The sequence below is a fragment of the Anopheles aquasalis genome, chromosome X (assembly GCF_943734665.1).
Source record: "Anopheles aquasalis chromosome X, idAnoAquaMG_Q_19, whole genome shotgun sequence".
In the NCBI taxonomy this organism is placed as follows: Eukaryota; Metazoa; Arthropoda; class Insecta; order Diptera; family Culicidae; genus Anopheles; species Anopheles aquasalis.
Window position 1 is genome coordinate 6,043,563 of NC_064876.1, and position 18,706 is coordinate 6,062,268.

Here is an 18,706-nt window from a genome sequence, read left to right on the forward strand (position 1 = left end):
TAGTTCCAATCAGTTAGCGCCTAATTTTACCGCAAGCAGCTTCTTTATTGGAGCTGGAAATAAAGCGTTTAACTGCGCGTGATGATCGCGAAGAGTAGCCGTGTGGCGTTGAAATACGAATTCCGTTGCATCTTGGAGAATTGAATGCAGCTGTGTATACAATAGTTGTGTGCTCGAAAATAGACCTGGGACAGCTGTTACCATATCGGTATGCTAATGAGCTTGCCTGTTTCCAGCCGCATTCTTTGCAACAGCATAAGCGACACATGGAAAGTTTCTTAGCCGGCCTTATATTTGCAGATCAACTGCAGCCAAACATGCGCAAGAAAGGCTGAAGAACGAACGAATCGGCACAAGGCAGCAAAATATCGAAGCAGCCGCAGGCGCGTCGTTGCGCGCTGTCATGCATGCCGCTCGATTAACGGTTTCGCATTCGAGCTGCTAGTTCGCGCTGTCAGCCGGAAGGACGAGCAGCTGCAGTTTCTCAATCGAAGAATAGTTTCAGTTTCTCGAGAAACCTCAACCTGAAAGGAAGTGGTGATTGTGATAAAGTGTTATTTCGTCATCTTTAGGTGTTACAACGCAGGCAACTGTGCATCTTTAGGTGAGCAAACTAGGATAAGCCGACCGTGAATGCGATACTGACCCTCTTCCTACGGCTTGGATTGGTTGCGCTAACCCCGGGGGAAGCCGCAGTCCCGGACTCGAACTGTCCAGAGTGTGCTATGCTAGCAGAGTTTTCGGGCCCCTTTTAGATTGTACAGCGTTCTTTTTGCGCTTGTTTTTTTGTTTTTCTGGTCGAGGCGGCGGCTGCCTACCTTGAGCCCACCATCGCTCGTGAATAAAATGTTTTTCCATCATTTTGCACGAGACTTGTTCCTGCTTGCCGGGGTCCCACTTCTGTTTTAGCCTAGTTACTTTTGGAGGCCTGTCATAGCCGCTGAAAAAAAAAAACTTACTCCACCATTTTACACGAGGCTTGCTCCTACTTGTACTCCGGCAATTGCTTTAGTACTCTTTTTATTGGTCTATATAAACGCTAAAATTCTGGATGTGTTTGAGCTCACGGCCATAGATGAACGCGGAGGGCAGGCTTTGATCTGTGATACAAAAAAGATATTCCAATATCTGGTACCAAACTCAATTAAATTTTAATATAATAAAATGGTAACCTGCATATGGTATGCCGGTTGAATGCGTTATTGGTGATCGCGGGCTCCGTTGGGACTCGTCATCGGTTGTTGAAAAAATCCTTTTTCCCAGCGTCTCAAAGCAGGCTGCTTGCCCTGCTTGCCAAAATTGTATGCCTTTTTTTTTAATTAAATAATCGGCCAAATTTTGTCTTCAAGTTGGAGGGGAAGCTTTGATCTATGATAAAAAATATATATTCCCATATGTTGTACCAAACTTATTTACTTTGTAATCTAACATAACGGTGACATGCATATGGTATGCCGGTTGATTGCGTTATTGGTGATCGTGGGCTCCTTTGGGGCTCGCCGTCGCTGCTGAAAAGATCCCTTTTACTTCCTAGATCCATTTTACACGTACTTCGCTTCGTCCTACAACGAAACTTATCTAGCTCCAAAATAGATTACCAACAGCAAATGGGATTTTATCATTTTTACGAACAAATGGAACAAATTATATTATTGCCACAGTAATATCCAACTTGACTCAAGTGCTTAATTTTTATTCTCGTTTTTCTCTTTCCAGAACAGCTTGTCCGTTGATCGGCACGCTTCGATGTTGTTTTTTTTTTTCTCTCACATGTGATTTTGTGTTTTGTAAATTGTGATTAGCTGAGACACTGCTTGCTACGCTCACATACACCCAAGCTGCATCAATCAATCGGTCAACGGGAGCAAGTTACGGAACTGGAAACGAATCTCGAACCAGCGACCCCATATCCGGTGGATACTCCTCAGCATGGCACAAATCGAGCAGGGTAGCATTGTGAACATCATGCGCAGTGACGGTAAGTGAAACGAGTCCTTATACCATTGGAAACGCATGCAGCAACAGCGCATCAACACGACCACACAGATGTGTACGGTCTCGGTGTTCAAACGCGGCGCCCGCCGAAACGCGGGGGCGATCGCGAGATCGTGGTTCGCTGAGGGGGGGGGGGGGGGGGGGGGATCGTGATGGGATGTTAGCAATGTCGTCGAGTTGGACAGTGTATCGGTATCCGATCCGCTTGGCGCGGACTGTTGCGCGGTCAATCGCTCGCACCGTTTGCGACAGCCGCTAGGCGAGAAGCTGTGAGAGAGGATGGCAAGTTAATAAAACTTGCCCAGCTGCCAGCTGCTTTTATGGGGCGCTTACGAGCTGGGTTGACTCAAGGGCGGGTGCTATACACTCGGTGTAATTTCGCTCATTATGGCTCATCTATTGCGCCTGTTAAATACGTAGCCTTTTACCTTTTAGCCCAAGACACCCGATACGATAAACGATAGTCATCGACAGTAGCAGCCTGCATGTGAATTGATCTCAATGCCCAGTAGAGATCATACGACCGGTAGACCGATCCCCCCCCCCCCCCCCCCACCCCCGCCGCTTCCCACCGAATGATAATCGAAGAGAGGGTGGTGTGTGTTTACGATCGCAAGCGCCATCAGCAGAGCATCGTCACGCACGAAGCATACAACGCGTCTGCTGTTGTTAATTGGTATGATTGGTGGAATGCAATGCGCGCTAGGGAAGGGCGCGTACCTTGCTGTAGGCTGCAGGCCGTTTGCAGGCTCGCCAAACACCTGCTCGAGCCCCCGGATAAAGATATTCCGGTGGTACTACGCGTGTTCTACGCGTAAGTTTGGTTGTTGGCTGTCTGGAGGAGCGGAAGAAGAAGCTCATGCTGAAGATGATAAGAAGCAGAAGTGTGCGGGGGACGCTCGCTGAGAAGCTACAGGATCCATTATCGATGGCGCTCTCCACCATTACCCATGCCTATAGGTTGTTGCTGCATGAATCACCCCCGAAACGTGACGGAAGCCGGCCCACGCACCGCGTAAACACACAACCACACTGGTGCGAACGGGCGCGCTCGCACATTCACATGCACGCACTGGTGAAACAATTCGCGGCCAACACACAATACGGAAACTGGACTCACGTGTCTCTCTTTCGCTCGCTCTCTCTCTCTCTCTCTCTCTCTCTCTCTCCCTCTCCTTCTGTTACCCTTCATTTTTGGTTGGCATCAACCATCACCACACACCACCACGCGAACCACCGTTACAACCGGGCGGTTAGTTCCGCCGGTTCCGCAGACGGCGAATGGCGATGGTGTTGGTTGTGGCATCGCGGTGGATCGCCTTTTTTGTTCATTCTGTGCTGCGCCCGCGTCCGCGTCCGCCCGCCAGCCCAGCCAGCCAGCCATCTGGTTCATGCAGTCCCCGTACCATGATCATAATCATCACTGTCACCGTCATCGGCAGCGGTAGCGGCAGCAGCAGCAGCAGCAGCAGCAGCAGCAGCATCACCATACCACCCTTGCTTGCCTACCGCTGTTTGTCTCTAACCTGAGCAGCGGTGGGAGGCGCAGAGTTCGCTGTTTGAGAGCTACGCAAGTCTTTTGTGCTTGTTGGGTTGGGTGGAGAAGGGGTAGAGGAAGAGGGGGTTCGTTGGTTCATCCCGCGCTGAAAATACCCTCACAGTGGTGGGGTTATTGTAATTTTCATTTGCGGCTGGCATTATCCTTTCCCTTCGCCTGTGGATCCGCGACTTCCGGCCTAAAGCACATCCGGTTCTGCGCTGGCCTAGCGCAAAATGACCATCTCTCTCATACCCTCCCTTTTCTCTCTCTCTCTCTCTCTCTCTCTCTCTCTCTCTTCATTCTCGTTGGCTGCTGCAAAACTCATTCCAATATCCCCTTCGTTGCGTTGCGTATAAAACTCTCTGTGTGCGTGCGTCTTTACTTCCACGCGCAAAGGAGCCCAGGTGAGCGGCCCACCCCTGCCCCTGGACATCACGGCACGGTGATGAAGGGTGGGTGGTATGCGTCATAATGCTGGTGCTCTGGACCGGCCGGACCAACGGAATACGTCACCCGGAATTTTGCTCGTCTGCCTGCTGCTGCCAAAGAGCCGGAACACCACACAGATCGGTGGTGGGTCGTAACTAACTCTCCGTTGGACAAGGATGATGCAGCCGTCACCGTCTGCCGCCGTCTGCCGTTTGCATAGTTGCGGCGTTGGTCAAGGTCGCTGCTGCCCTTTCGGCCTTGCCGCTGTACTCTCGTCTTTGTATGCGTGTCCCGGGTTTCTATTAAACCGTCGTGTGGCAGAGAGAGAAAGAGAGCGGGCTGGCGTGTGCACCCTTCTGGTGGCACGCTGGGTGGCAAAATCAATATAGCACAAAACAATAAGGCAAGAAAAAAGGGTAAATGAAGCAGAAGAAGATAAAGAAAGCACCTAGTTTTCGTGTGTTGCGGTGGCGGAAGAGGGTGGGTGGGTAAATTGTTGCAGTTAAAAGAGAAAATACTATTTCCACCCACTCTCCCCGCTGTCTCGTTTATAACATCGGCGCACCACCACGTACCTAACACCACTCCTCCCCCCCCCCTACCACCACCTTTGTTCCGGTTTACGGTTATTGATCAAACACAGCTGGGACATGATTTCCTCAACCATCCAACCACCCCACCCGCCCACCTCGAGAATGGTTAGAGAGTGCGGAGAGTGTGTTGTGGGCTTCGGGCCCCGAACGATAAGAAAGGAAAGTGTGTATTCGTCACCGTTTGGCGAAAGGATTGGCCACCAGCCAAAGACCGTATCGAAGGTCGCAACAACAACAACCATCTGCTGCGCTGCTATTGATGCATTTCCGGTGCAGCAGCAGCGGGGGCCGATCCGAATGAGGGCGCGACGAAGGGCGAACGGTGGCTAACCCCTGCGCCATCGGCACAACGTCACAGAGAGAGAGAAGAGAGAGAGAGAGAAGAGAGAGAGAGAGAGAGAGAGAGCGCCTTGACAGGACAAGGCAAAAGCCCTTGGAACTGGAGCTTGAACTCCGCCACGCAACCAGATGACCGCCGCGCTGCTGACATTCTTCCAAAGATGGAAGGCGACCGATCGGCGACTTCGTCGAGCGCCGCCGTGGTTGCGATCGAGGAAGCAAACCCCCCCTCAACACCGCCGCCAGGGCTTCCGGCTGCGGGCCGATTCGATAGTAATCCTTAAACGGTATCGTGCTGAATTGGCTTCGACGTGATACCAACCAACCACCCTTGCGATTGACGCTGGACGACCAAATTGGCCGTCGATCAACACAAGATGAAGGAGATGCGATCACTCGGAGATTGAACGGCCCAATGGGGAGAGGGGTTTGGGGTGGTGCTGGTGCTTTGTTCCGATTGATTCACCATCGGTGTCATCGCCACGCGGTCACGCGGTTCTCCAAGCTCCCTTCCTGCTCAACCGGTCCATTGGCGGCAGTCGGCCGTGACCCAATACACAGCCCCTAGTGCGTGTGTGTGTGTAAGCTCGTTTGGCCAATAATGCAGTAAATTCGGAAACCGGGCACAAACTATAGAGGAAGCAGCAGCAGCAGCCGCGCAGAGCACGCGAGCTCGGGAGTCGGGCAAGAGCGCAGAGAGTGAGCCTGAAGGGGGGGAGGGGAAGAGCGAGCGAGCGAACGAACCAACGAACGAGCGAACGAACGAACGAACACGTGCCAGAGCGAGTGAGCGGCCGGAACGAACCCGCAAAGTGTGGGGGTGTTGGATAGAGGTGAAGGTGCAGACGCGAGAGTTCGAGGGACACTCGCGCGATACCTCCGTGGAAGGTATAAGCAAGCGGTTCAGTGCAGTGCAGTGCGTGAAGTTGCCCAGCTCAGTTTGGCACACAAAGCACCAAAGCAACACCGCCACGCCGCACCAAGTGAAGAACGAACCCGTCACTGAAGAGAGATCATCGGAGGAAGTCAGTCGAACGGTCGGGTAGTAGTGCGGGGTTGTACCAAGAACGGATTCCAAGTGCGCACCGCGTACCGTCGCCATGCTGTGGTTCAAGAAGCGGCTCAGTACTCTGTTCGGTGGCAAATCATCGGCGAAACGTGGCAGAAAGAAGGAGGTGGCGCGGCGCCAGGCAACTACTACCGAAGAGCAAGCAGCACCAGCAGCATGGACGGAAGCCGACGACGACCGGACGGATCCAGCGGCCGCCGCCGCCGCCGATGCCGATACGGTGGTAGTGGTGGTAGCGGCCTCTTCTTCCTCCACCACCGCGGACAACGCTCTCATCGGTAGCAGCGGCGGTGCTGATGTTCCACGATCAGGCGCCACCAGGAGAACCACGATCAACTCGAGTTGCCGGGGTAAAGTCGCCGGAACCGCCGCCGCCGCCGCAACCACCACCGTGAATCGTTGCATCAACTGTTCCCGTCGGAAAAAGTGTAATGTCTGTCCGCCCCCTCGCACTCACTTCCTCACAAACGCTTGCTTACAAAGGGGTGCTTCTGTTGGGTGTTGGGAGGGATAATCGGGTTGGGCTGATCTGGTCGCTCATCACCGAGCCGAGCCGAGGCGCTTCTGTGTACCAGTGCTAATGATTGATTTATTTTTCTCTCTCTCTCTCTCTCCCGTTCGGCTCTCTCCAGGTCGGGTACATTCAGCGATGGTGTCGTGTGTCCACGAGGACACCCGCTCGGTCACAGTGGAATGGTACGAACGGGGCGAAACGAAGGGCAAAGAGATGGATCTCGACATGTTGTTGGAGCTGAACCGAGACCAACTAATGAGGGCTACCGAGAGCCAGGAGAACAACCCGCCAGCGATGTCCGAAAACAGATCGCAAGCGCTGACCGAGAGCAGGATCCCACCGCCGCCAGCTAGGATGATGAACCCTGTGAATCGTGTAAGTAGGAATCCCCTCGGTGGGTTGTGCCTGTCTGACTATCGGTCATCCTTTTGCTGCAAAGCTTGCGGCTTCTAGGCTGCCCGTAGGAAGCCAGCTTTCCGTTAGTCTCTTTTAGGGATCAGCAATAGACGACGAGCCCAGTCATCAACACAGAGTGGCGCCCACAGAAAAAAGGGGGTCGCGCCCGTGTAACCGGAACTGCGACCGCCTTCGCCTTGACTGTTTTGTAGAGTTGCGTATCATCACCAACCAGTCAGCCAGCCAGCCGGCCCCAGCAGCTTGTACATGAGTTGGCAGATCAAAACGCCGACACGACGCGCTCCCTTCTGTTACCCCTTCCGAATGGTGCTGTTGGAGGATCCGAAAAAACGACGGCACTCGCGAATCGTGTCGACGAAGCAGCCACCAAGGCAGGGGCGGGACCCGGCGGACGGTCCGTTTTTGACAAGCGCGCCAAATCGCACATCGGCCGTGTCACGTCGTCCGCGCCGTTGTTGATTTGTTTTGCCATAGCAACCCTCCAAACCAGTAAGGGTAGCTGGCAGAGCACAGTAGCAGCGAGAACCACGAATGTTAGCTGTGCTGCGCCGCTGTTTATCTTGCTGCGGGGTAGGTTTGGGGACCATTTGATTGGATTCCCCAACCTAACGACGGCTATCCGTGACTATCTGTTTTTTTTTTTTTGTTATTGTTGGTGCGTTGCTGTTTATCGAGTACAATTCGCAACCCACCGGGGCAGGGGGCATGTGTCAGAACTCTACAGGGCTTCAATGCGCTCTGTTCTCTGTTGGTAGCGTGCTCGATGCTGTTGCCATTGCCAACAACCGTCGCCATCGACTAGATCCGTGGCAATCCGTGGTGATGGCGAGGGGGGAACCCTTCGGGGGTTTCCGATCGTTTCCGCTCGTGCACTATTTAGCCACAGGGCACAGGGCGCGCACAGTCGTGATTTGGTGGTTGCCGCAGCACCAACGTGATTGCATCGTCCGCAACTTTGAAAACCGTGCCGGAAACCGGGAACGGGAATATGAACCCAGTGTGTTTGTGTGGCCACGCTTGACCAAAATCCTTCGACACAGCGGTGCTACCCGAAAGCACACTTGCTCACTCTCACCAAGCGATGTTTCCGATCTTTTTCGATATCCGTTTCGACGGTGACGGTGGACGGCAGCGCCGTCGTTTTAAGCGCAAGGACATTAACAACAACGAAGGGCGACAGGCTGCTGCTGCTGCTGCTGCGGCGGCGGAGGCGCTGGCAATGGTGCCGGCTGTTGAGGCCGATGGGTCCGGTGTGATATCGTCCGATGGGAACCAGCAGTCCTATCAAGACCTAGCGGTTAGTAATGGGACAGTAAGGCATACACCTCCTCTTCGTGGCCTATTGGTCCTACTGTTAATAGCGAGAAATTCGATCCAGCGGCAGCGATGTGAAAAGCGCCCTCCGCATTATCAGAACGTGCTATGGTCAACTGGGAAATGTCATCATAATTAACCAACCTTTTCTCTCTCTCTCTCTCTCTCTCTCTCTCTCTCTCTCTTCTTTTTCTCTCTATCAAATTCTCTTTCTCTATCTCATCTGCTCACACTCACTAACTTCTACCCACTAACGTGTTCCTCGTATGCATGTAACCCTACCCTCCCCATCGCGCTTACCAAACGGACACCCGAATGCTGCCGATCCGCCACACCAATCGACCGTTTCCATATCCGCATTCCGTGTTATCCGTTCGCTAGCGATCGAGCTCCTTCGATGATGAGGAGGATGCGAAACCAGATGAGCAAACGGTAGGCACCACCTCATCCCACTCGTTCCTGCCATTTACACTAGGCAAATGGCTGTGAGATCTCTATAATATGCACCCTACACACCATCACACACCAACTCCACCTGTGCGCTCCGGACACGACGCGCAAGCGGTGAAGCTGCTGCGACGAGCTGTTTTGCTCGACCTTTGTTGCACCACTCTCTCCACCATTTGGCAACTTGTATGTTTCTGTTCTTCCGTTCTATGGTGTTTCTCTTGTTTCATTGTTTGAGCCCTTCCGTTCTCTTGCTTTGTTCTTGCTCCATCCTCTTCTTCTGTTCACTCGGTTCCGGTTTTCTAAGCGCAGCAACAATTCTTTGCAGCATCCTCAGCATGCACCCGGCTGTTGCAGCATTGAGTTATATGTTTTGTTTTGGGGTTTGGGGTAGGGTGGGGCGTATGTTGGTAGGTTTATTCTCTATTTTTCTTTTTTTTTCGGTTTTCCTTCCTCTTCTGTTTTCCCATTTCCCTGGGTTTGTAGGTGGTCAGGCCCTGCTTTTTTCGCTCCGTTTTTCATTGTCTTGTTTTCCGTTTGTCGTTGTCAAATGTACTATTTACTATACTCACTTACACTACAGCTTCCGCAAACGTAACGTCTTCGGCACTCATACGAACCAACAGATATGCTGGCCTTAATGTTATGTAGCTAATATTGCTGTCTTATTCTGTTCTGGATTCTTTCACGACGCTATGTTCAACCAACCCAACGTGGACAACACAACACACGCATACCGCTGACACGCATTCCTTCCGGATGGCTCTGCTGGCTGCTATACACTCTCCAGAACCCGACACAAGCGGTGATCCGCTACCAGAATTTGATGGCCAATCGCCAAACCATGGTGGGGGTCGTTCCTGCCACCTCGACGGTCACTGCACCGTCCTCACAGGCCGCGCCATTGACCGGGGCAGCGCCAGCCAGGCGACCGACGACACAAGGTAGGCAGCCCACTGTTCCTCCTAACGCGAATACTACCGATCGATCCGTTGGCACCACGGGGTGGGATCACGACCACCAATACCTAATTGAATGGGTAAATCTTCGCGTACATCGAAAACCCGAGTAGCCAGGCGGCGGCCGGACCACCAGTGGCCAGATAGACGAGGCCAACCAGCCGAGGGTCGTTTTTTCAATCAGATGAAAAGCAGATGAGGGAGCATCAAAGGGTCGCCAGGAGGGTGATTGAATCTAGCAGGATTTGTAGGTGCTATGGTTACATCATCAACACTACCATCACCTGGAGTTTTACGTTATTTGGAAATCCTTTTATTAGTCTGTGCGCTATTAAGAAGAGCGTACAGCAAGTATCTGGCGCGTGCGTGCATCATCATCATCCGCACTGTTGCACTGCAGCGAGTCCGGTGTCACGTCTGAAAATTTGCCTAGCGCTTCGACCAACCGGTCAAAGTTTAGGCTGTACGTGCTGAGCGCGTTGTTAACCGTGTTCATCGCATAGAACTTGGCACCACTAAGCAGTCGGCTAAGGTACTCGATCTTCAGCTTGCCTCCGTTGAACAGCTCCACCAGGATCGGTAGCGACTTTCCGATCGCCTTGTTCCATATCTTGCTCAGCTTTGCACTCCTCGGGAACAGGGAGGCTATCTTTACCTGGAAGAACGGGTGGAGAGTGGCATGCAAATGCGGAACGATAGATAGAGCACAGAAATTGTTTGCGCCTCAGCTGTTGGTGGTGTGCTGTTTACGGCGTTACGGAGTACGGTGTTACCTTGGCGTCACCGACGATAATCGAACCGGTCAGATCGGTGACGTAGAGCAGATCGTCCGCCTCCTCGTACGTTGCATTCAGTCGGACCGTGACGTTGCGTAGCTGCACGAACGAGGTCCCGTTGGCCCCGTTCAGTGAGGTGCTGGCGAAAGCAGTCACATTCGGGAAGGTGAGCGGTACGGTGGCCATGGTGCGGGTGAAACGTGTCTTAGCCGGCTCCCAGCTGAATTCGTTCAGACCGTGGATGGTGAAATTGGACGCAACGATATTGATCCTGCTCAGCGAAGAGAGAGAGTGCGATAGACGCGGTTAGATAAACGTAAAGAAGGTTAGTGTCGAACATTTTCCCCAACGCCACCCAAAACCCAGCGCCTACTTTTTCAGCTGCAGCAGATCGAAGGACGTCTTGAAGGTGTAGCTTAGTCGGAGCGGAACCAGCGAAGGGATACCGAACATCGGATAGCCGCACTGCAGCTGGTGCTGGACAGCGGCAAAGAACTTGTCCACACTCGGCACTAGAAGAAGAAACAGAAACTTGCGATTGGTTTGTTTCGGTTTAACTTTAAGCTAGACCATCATTATTACACTTACCATCGAATGCCAGCGGTTCGTCCTTTGGGTTCGCAACGATGGTGGCGGTAGTGGTGCTGGTGGTGGTGCTCGTGGTGGTTGACGGTGGTACGGTAACGATGGCAGTCGGTGCAGATTCTTGCTCGGCACCGTGCGTCTGGTTGATCGACGCAGCGAGGAGCACTATCAGCTGTAGCAGCAGGGCCGCCCGCGACGCGACTGCTTCTCGCCCGCTGAACTGTCCGCTTCTGATCGACATCCGGTTGGTTTTGTTGGAGCGATTGATTGGAAATTCGGCGAAGAAGATCTATCTTTGCAAGCTAATACACTGAGGACGGCGTGCCCAATTACTTTGGATTGAACTATCCCACACTGCAACACACACTGGCCACACACACACCCACGCATGCACGCGAACGGATGTGATATCCTAGAAACGGCCCACGGTGTTTTTTTTTTCACGATGGGCTAGGGAGATGCATCGACAGATGGCACCGCCGAGTTTGCCTGCTTGCTTGGATGCACCTACTGCTACCACACTGCACAAACAACACGCGCGCGCGCGATAGTCACGACGGCACCCGATGTGAAAGTTCTCTGACGCCGAAAAGGTGCTTCCCGCTATCATTTATACACTTTTCGGTTGACGGGACCGGAGGGATTCGAAGCGAAAGCAGGAGGAGCCGCATCGTAGCAGTGAAACAGGTTTTACTCCTCCAAGCCTGGCGGTTCTACCTGGAACACACGGCGCAGAGGGGGCAGCGGTGGCGGCGGCGGCAGCGGCGGCGGTCTCGGCTTAACGGTTCTTATCCATCGCACTGTGTGGCGCTAAGGGTTGGCGGTGGGAGTGAGGAGGGCAGAGAGAGGTAGAAAGTCACGGGATGGCTCCGTCTGGGATCACAACGGCGGGCGTGGTGGTGGTGATTATTGCTGATCACCCTGTTCCGTCGTGGTGGCGAGCCTTCGTTCCAGATTTCCAAAAACAAGACACCCAACCTGACCCGGCAATCAATCGTCCCCCAAAAATCCGTTATTTAATTGCGTGCTTGCCTCGTGCGCTGGTTGGTGATCTGGGGCATCCATCAGACGAGTACGAGAATGGCGCCCTAGAGACACCTTCGATCGCACGGTCAAAGGGTTTTATTAGAGCCTGTTTGGGATTTTATTTTTTGTAGAGGGGGAAAGGCTGGTAGCGAGTGCTAACAATGTGCAAAAATGCGACTAAAACTGTATACACGCGCATAATCAACAGAACCAAACGAATGAGGGTTCTAAGATATTGTGCCACCACTCGCACGATCGAGGATTAGCTTTCAAAACAAAGTAACATATGGCATGTGTCGACTCTAACGATGCTTTTGCATGATTTGCTATATTCCTATGCACAATCTAACTAGTAAGCTCTGTCCCGACCCAAACAATGGCCTATATAGAGCGCAGTGGATTACCAGCAAAACCGACAGCATGGAATGGAGATGTTGAGCCGACGGTGGGTTGGCGTTGCGTTCGTCTCAGTCCTTCTGAATGTCCTTTTCGCCCAGGCAGCGTAATTCGCTGCTGCTGTTGCTACGGCGCGTGATCATCATCTTCAGCCTTTGGATCGTGGGTGTGCGCTGGATGCGCCGTTAGGATGACTGAGGGGTTTTGTTGCTTTTGCGGTGGGTTGAGGAACTGGTTTGTCGTCGTCAGAAGAAAAGAATAAGGTCACCAAAAAAGGCAGAGAGGTCGAGTCCGCCGATCGACCGATTGTGTGCGCGACAAGTATAAGAGTAGGCGGGGGAGGGGGGGGGGGGAAGAGACGGCTTCGATTTCGATAAGTAGCAATCGATGACAACTAGTACTGTTGTGTGTCTGACATTGCCAATGAATCCAATGAATCTAAAAGACAATATGTGCTCGAATCTCTATCTCGAAATCTCGAACCTAGCCCTTGCCGCAGATACACAACGACGACAGACGTTAATAAATGGTAACCGAGCAGCGGAGCAGCACCCTGTTGAAAATAGGAGGCCACCACAGGTAAGGAGTCCCTCATTTATGCGCACCAGCTCGGACACCGATACTAATGTTGTCTTCCTAACACCCACCCCTCCCCACCTCCCTCTCTCTTTATCTATCTATCTAAATATCTCTCTCTCTCTCTCTTTTTTTTTCTCTTTATTTATCTATCTCTATCTATTTTCAATTGCATAGCGGGGGATAATAGGGGGAACAACAGGCGCTCAGCAGCAGCAGCAGCAGCAACAGCAACAGCAACAGCAACAGCCTAGCACGTCGCAAACCAATGGTGCCGGCACACAAGCAGTGAGCGGATCCGTGCCCCGACGCTCATCGTGCGTGGTCTCGGTGAGCCTGATGGAGGAGAACCGAGCGCGACAGCGGGACAGGTTTAAGGTGTTGCGCGAGCAGAAGAACGCACTGATGAACCAGGACGGTGGCAACCCTAACTGGGAGTTCGCCAACATGATCCGCGAGTTCCAGAGCACCGTTGAATTTCGGCCCCTCACGGACGACCAGCCGGTCGACTGTCTACCGATCACGGTGTGCGTGCGAAAGCGCCCGCTCAGCAAAAAGGAGAAGGCGCGCAAGGATATTGACGTCATCTGCGTACCAAATCAGAACACGCTGCTCGTGCACGAACCGAAGGTAAAGGTAGACCTAACAAAGTATCTGGAAAATCAGAAATATGGCTTCGATTACATTTTCGACGAAACGTGCTCAAACGAGACGGTATACATGTAAGTGTCGGCCACCCCGTGTCCTGTCCCAAACTACCAAGCCCTACCAAGTACCTAATAACAGTCAATAATATCAATCGCTCGGATGTTGCCCGGTTCTCTAGGTACTCGGCAAAGCCGCTAGTGCAATCGGTATTCGAGGGAGGAATGGCGACCTGCTTCGCCTATGGTCAGACCGGCTCCGGCAAAACGTATACTATGGCCGGCACCTTCACCGGCAAAACGGGACAACAGAACCGCCAAAATGGCATCTACGCGCTCGCGGCAAAAGACTTCTTCGATCTTCTGCACAGCCCCCAGTACGGTGACCATCACTTTTTGGTGACGGCCAGTTTTTACGAAATCTACAGCGGAAAGGTAAGGCAACCGAATGGAGGCAGAGCAAACGTTGGATTAAACTCGGGGGAATTTCAACCGCTATCACCGCATGTGCTCGTCTGCTCTTGCATCTAGGTGTTCGATCTGCTGGCAGATAAACGGAAGCTCCGGGTGCTCGAGGACGGCAAGCAAAAGGTGCAGCTGGTCGGACTAAAAGAGACGGAGGTTTCCACGGTGGAGGAGGTGCTAGCGGTCATCAATGCGGGCAACAGCGTTCGTACGTCGGGCCAGACTACCGCTAACTCCAACTCGTCGCGTTCGCACGCTATTTTTTCGTTGACGTTATGGGTCCCGAACTCGACCGAAACCTGGGGCAAGTTTTCGTTCATCGACCTGGCTGGCAGCGAGCGGGGAGCGGATACGTCGGCACTGGACCAGCGCACCCGATCGGAGAGCTCGGACATCAACAAGTCGCTGCTGGCACTGAAGGAGTGTATTCGTGCGCTCCATCTGCCGGTCCGCGGTCGTAAGAAGCATCGGCCGTTCCGTGGTAGCACGCTGACGATGGTACTGCGCGACTCTTTTATCGGAGAAAAAAGCCGAACGTGCATGATAGCGATGATTGCGCCCGGCATGTCGTCCTGTGAGCACACGCTCAACACGCTGCGTTATGCGAACCGCGTCAAGGAGCTGGTAGTGATCGATCCGTCCGCCAACCCCGGTGGTCCGACCCCGAACGGTGAGCAGGCGATCGATGATGAGCAGGCGAACGATGATGAGCTGGAAACCGATTCAGCACTCGTACAAGCGTTAAACGTAAGTATGCCCGTGTGGGAGTTACACGGCAATGCACTAACACTGGTCGTAACCGTATTTTAAAGGACAATGAAATGTCGGTGGAAGTATTCAACCATCACGCGGCCATAACGGAGCTGCAGCAGAAGGAGGAGGAAGTTGTGGATAACCATCAGCGGGTGCACGAGTTTATGGAGAAGGGCATCCAAGAATCGCGGGAGTTATTCAACTTAGCCAACACAGTATACTGCGACCAGCTCGGTAAGTGTCAGACCAACGCCTCGCGATGCTTATTACACACTGTTCTTATACATTTTTCATCCTACTTCTTTACAGCGTATGCTAAAGCATGTAAAAGATTATTTACCGCTTTAGCAGAAAATGCATCATCGATGAACCGTATCTTGACGGAGTTTGAGACCATGCTGATACAGGAAGAAATGACATCCCAGGCGGCACACACGCACTAACTCTTATTGATGAGATAACTAACATTGATGCATTTTTTGCTCGCAACTTTTTTTTCCCTAGAAACAATTGTTAGCACCCACATAATTTCTGTTTTTTTATGTTGAGAAGATTGTTTATATCGAGAAGATTGTTACACTGAGAGAGGTTGTTTACCTTCGGTCATCGTCAATTTTACAATAGATTGTTTGGCTAGCTCATGTATGATTCGTGTATCACGGGTTTTTTGTGCGTATGCTAAATTAAATCATCACACATTTATTTTACTATAGCACTGTCAGTCGATCGTTTTCCAAGGATATCTGTTTTTTTTTGGTATTTCTGTTCTTATACGTGTTTCATCCTACATTTTTACAGCGTATGCTCTAAAGCGTATAAATATTATTTACCGCTTTAGCAGAAAATGCATCAACGATGAACCGTATCTTGACGAAATTTGAGACCATGCTGATAGAGGAAGAAATGACATCCCAGGCGCCACACACGCACTAACTCTTATTGATGAGATAACTAACATTGATGCTTTTTTTGCTAGCATCAACTTTTTTTTCCTAGAAACAAAAGAGAAGAGTTGACAATATTGTTATACTGAGAGAGAAGATTGTTTTTTACCTTCGGTCCTCTATTAGTTTCGGTTGCCTTTAACGTTAACCTTTTAAATTATCGTGCTCTACAGCGTCCGCCATCTGTCAATAAACCGATCTCATGGCTTTTTTTTGCTACGCAGGTCTAATCGTATTTTCTTAAAATTCATAATAGAATTATTATCTATTGACTGTTTAACTATTGTGCAATTTCTTGATCCATTTAAATAGAACCATCCAACAGCTGAGTGCTGGAGCTAAAGATGCCGAAGAATATCTTTAGCATGAGGTGTCTGCTGGGATTGACAACTTGGCAGGTGTTCTACTTACGACGCTATTAAGAAGCTGATTTGATTTTTTCAGATACTGAAGTTGCAGAAGTTGTTGGAGCTTGACTTTTTTTTTATTCATTACATTATATTCCGATTGAAATGGGAATTGTAAATCTATGCAAAACAAATTGCAAGGTCTAAAGCATATAGTGTGAACTAGATAGCTTTTACTATCACTGTGTCCGATTCAGATTAACAAAAAGAGTATTACGAATGAAAAAGGAACTGGTTTGTCAATAATAAGTAGTTAACTCAATGGATTACAAATTTACAATAGATTTTTTTTTATCAGCTCATGTATGATTCGTGTATCACGGGTTGTTTGTACGTATGTTAAATTAAATCATCGCAGATTTATTTTACTATAGCACTGTCAGTTGATCGTTTTCCAAGGATATGTCGTTTTGTTTTGGTGTTTCTGTTTCCGTTTATTTTAGTTACCTGCTAATCACTAATGAATTCTTCTAGCACGTTTAATAACAATTTCTTACCCGCCATGGCAGTTTTTCCGTTTTCTTCGTTTCGCAACTATTACGACACCACCATAAAACAATCTTCTCAGTGCGTTTTCATTGCTTCGTTAATGTTCCGTCACCATAAGAGTGCCACCGTCACCATAGAGAAGATTGTTCTCTCTCATAGTCACAATATAAACAATCTTCTCAATGTATTTTAATCGCTTCGTTAAAGTGACGACATAAGCAAACAAATGTATGTACAATATGCATAATTGAGTGGGAACATAGTAGATATAGTTTATGTACCGCTATAACAGCAAGATATATATAGAGTAATAATTGAAGGTATTTAATAGGACACTCGAAATAGCATTCATTAAATGCATGGCTGCAACACATCTCGATGCTTCTTTCCGACTCTCAAATGTCGAAGTGGATTCGCTGTGTTTTTACTCACCCCTTCGTAGCTTTTAGTTTCGATGCCCTTCTTCACATCGAGCGATACCACGGTGGGCTGCAAGACAAATAAAAAAATGTGTAAATGATTTCCTTCGCCTGTTTGTCGAATTATTGCGTGTCGTCGCAAGCTTGTGCAAGCGGACGAGCAGCATGTCACTAATATCATATGCACTGGAAATATACTCTTAAGCAGGGACCTGTGAAATGAGGCATGTCTCAAACGAGTCGTACAACTCCGACGTGAACGAAAACATTCCTTCCGAGACGTCTTCCTTCTGCGCTAGAATGTGTCCCTTTGTGTCGCGCACCTGTAGGAAAAAAAGCAATGGAAAGAAATGTGACAAAACCTTTAGCCTTTAAGATAACCTAGCCTTTAAGATAACCTTTGTAACATTGGACAAACTGGAATGTCTCTGGGTTTGGGGAAATTGCGATCGGACATCCCATTAGTCAATTGTTTGGCCAGGCGTGTTGGTGATTTCGTATTCGCCGGTTAAGATCTGATTTCCCTGCATCTCATCACGCAAGCACTGTTTGGTATTTGGTAACAAACGGAACATTACCCCGTTCGTTTGTGCCATAATTGTGAGGGTGAATGCTAGTAACGACCATTATCTAATAACATTCTCTTGTGATAACTTGAATTAAAACTGCTTTTGGCACAATTTGTTTCGCGATTTTGTTGCAGAAAAACGCAAATTACCAGCCAGGCCAATATTCAAGAACTGCAAGAAAAATGCTTGTCCACTAACTCAGCCTGCACTCGGGTACTCTCAGCATCCTTCTCAAACACTATTATATTATTGTAATAGCAAACGCTATTGTAATAGCTATTGTAATAGCAAACGCTTCCTTCGTCCATATGTGCGATTCGTTCCAGCTTGCCATCATATACCACCGTCTTAAGAAATGTTTCCAGATCGTCCTCGTCCAGGCTTATCTTACTAATGCCATATCTGAGATGAATCGGTGCACATCAGCAACGGAACATACGGACAGTTTCTGTAACGCCAATGATTTTTCGCCGCTCGTGACCGCCAAATCACGCTTCATGCACAGAAACCGAAAATACCACGCTCCTTCGGTTATGGAACGATCCGATTGCAGGTTGTAGAGCATGCAGATTCTTTTTGCTGGCCTATCGGATGAAGAGAAGACTGTGATTAGAAAGCAGAAGGCCCCGGAAGCGGCTAGGCTTTCCGAACTTACGTTAACGGGTTTGGCCGCTAACAAATAGCTAATGTTTTCCAGCTGCTTCAACACTTTCGTCAGCTGTGTTATCACGAGGTTCGATTTCACATGTATATCCCGTATCCAGATGCCCTTGTTACCTCCCTCGTCGACAATCGGGTAGATTATTAGAATAAGTTCCGCCGCGTCGATGTCCTTCGGGACGTTTGATTTTTTTCCCGGGTCTTTCAGCCGGTAGATCAGCGTCGGGCCTTTTTCAGAACACCATCCGAGAGCAGTTTTTTGATGGCCCTCCGGGTTTTCCTGCACCAGGCTGATGATTTCGAACCTCACTGAGGCTAATTCGTCCATCCTGCGATTCCGAGCGAAAAATCAAAATAACTCAATAAACAAATAACAAAAAC

General features: G+C 50.3%; 1 protein-coding gene and 1 pseudogene across 2 annotated transcripts; one reads left to right on the forward strand and one right to left on the reverse strand.

The window, feature by feature from the left end:
- The first annotated feature begins 473 nt into the window (after window positions 1-473).
- LOC126570041 (kinesin-like protein Klp10A) lies at window positions 474-17,198 on the forward strand. Of its 2 annotated transcripts, XM_050227496.1 has the most exons (11): window positions 474-604; window positions 1,717-1,978; window positions 6,598-6,854; window positions 8,592-8,642; window positions 9,448-9,601; window positions 12,887-12,978; window positions 13,153-13,697; window positions 13,802-14,054; window positions 14,151-14,831; window positions 14,897-15,071; window positions 15,147-17,198. In XM_050227496.1, the coding sequence occupies exons 2-11, from the start codon at window positions 1,930-1,932 to the stop codon at window positions 15,278-15,280; spliced, it is 2,391 nt and encodes a 796-aa protein (XP_050083453.1). In that variant the 5' UTR covers window positions 474-604; window positions 1,717-1,929; the 3' UTR covers window positions 15,281-17,198. The 2 variants fall into 2 exon arrangements, with proteins under 2 accessions (XP_050083453.1, XP_050083461.1); XM_050227504.1 differs by lacking the exon at window positions 8,592-8,642.
- Window positions 17,199-17,296: 98 nt separating this feature from the next.
- LOC126577259 (probable DNA-directed RNA polymerase III subunit RPC6) lies at window positions 17,297-18,653 on the reverse strand (annotated as a pseudogene).
- Between the last annotated feature and the right edge of the window lie 53 nt (window positions 18,654-18,706).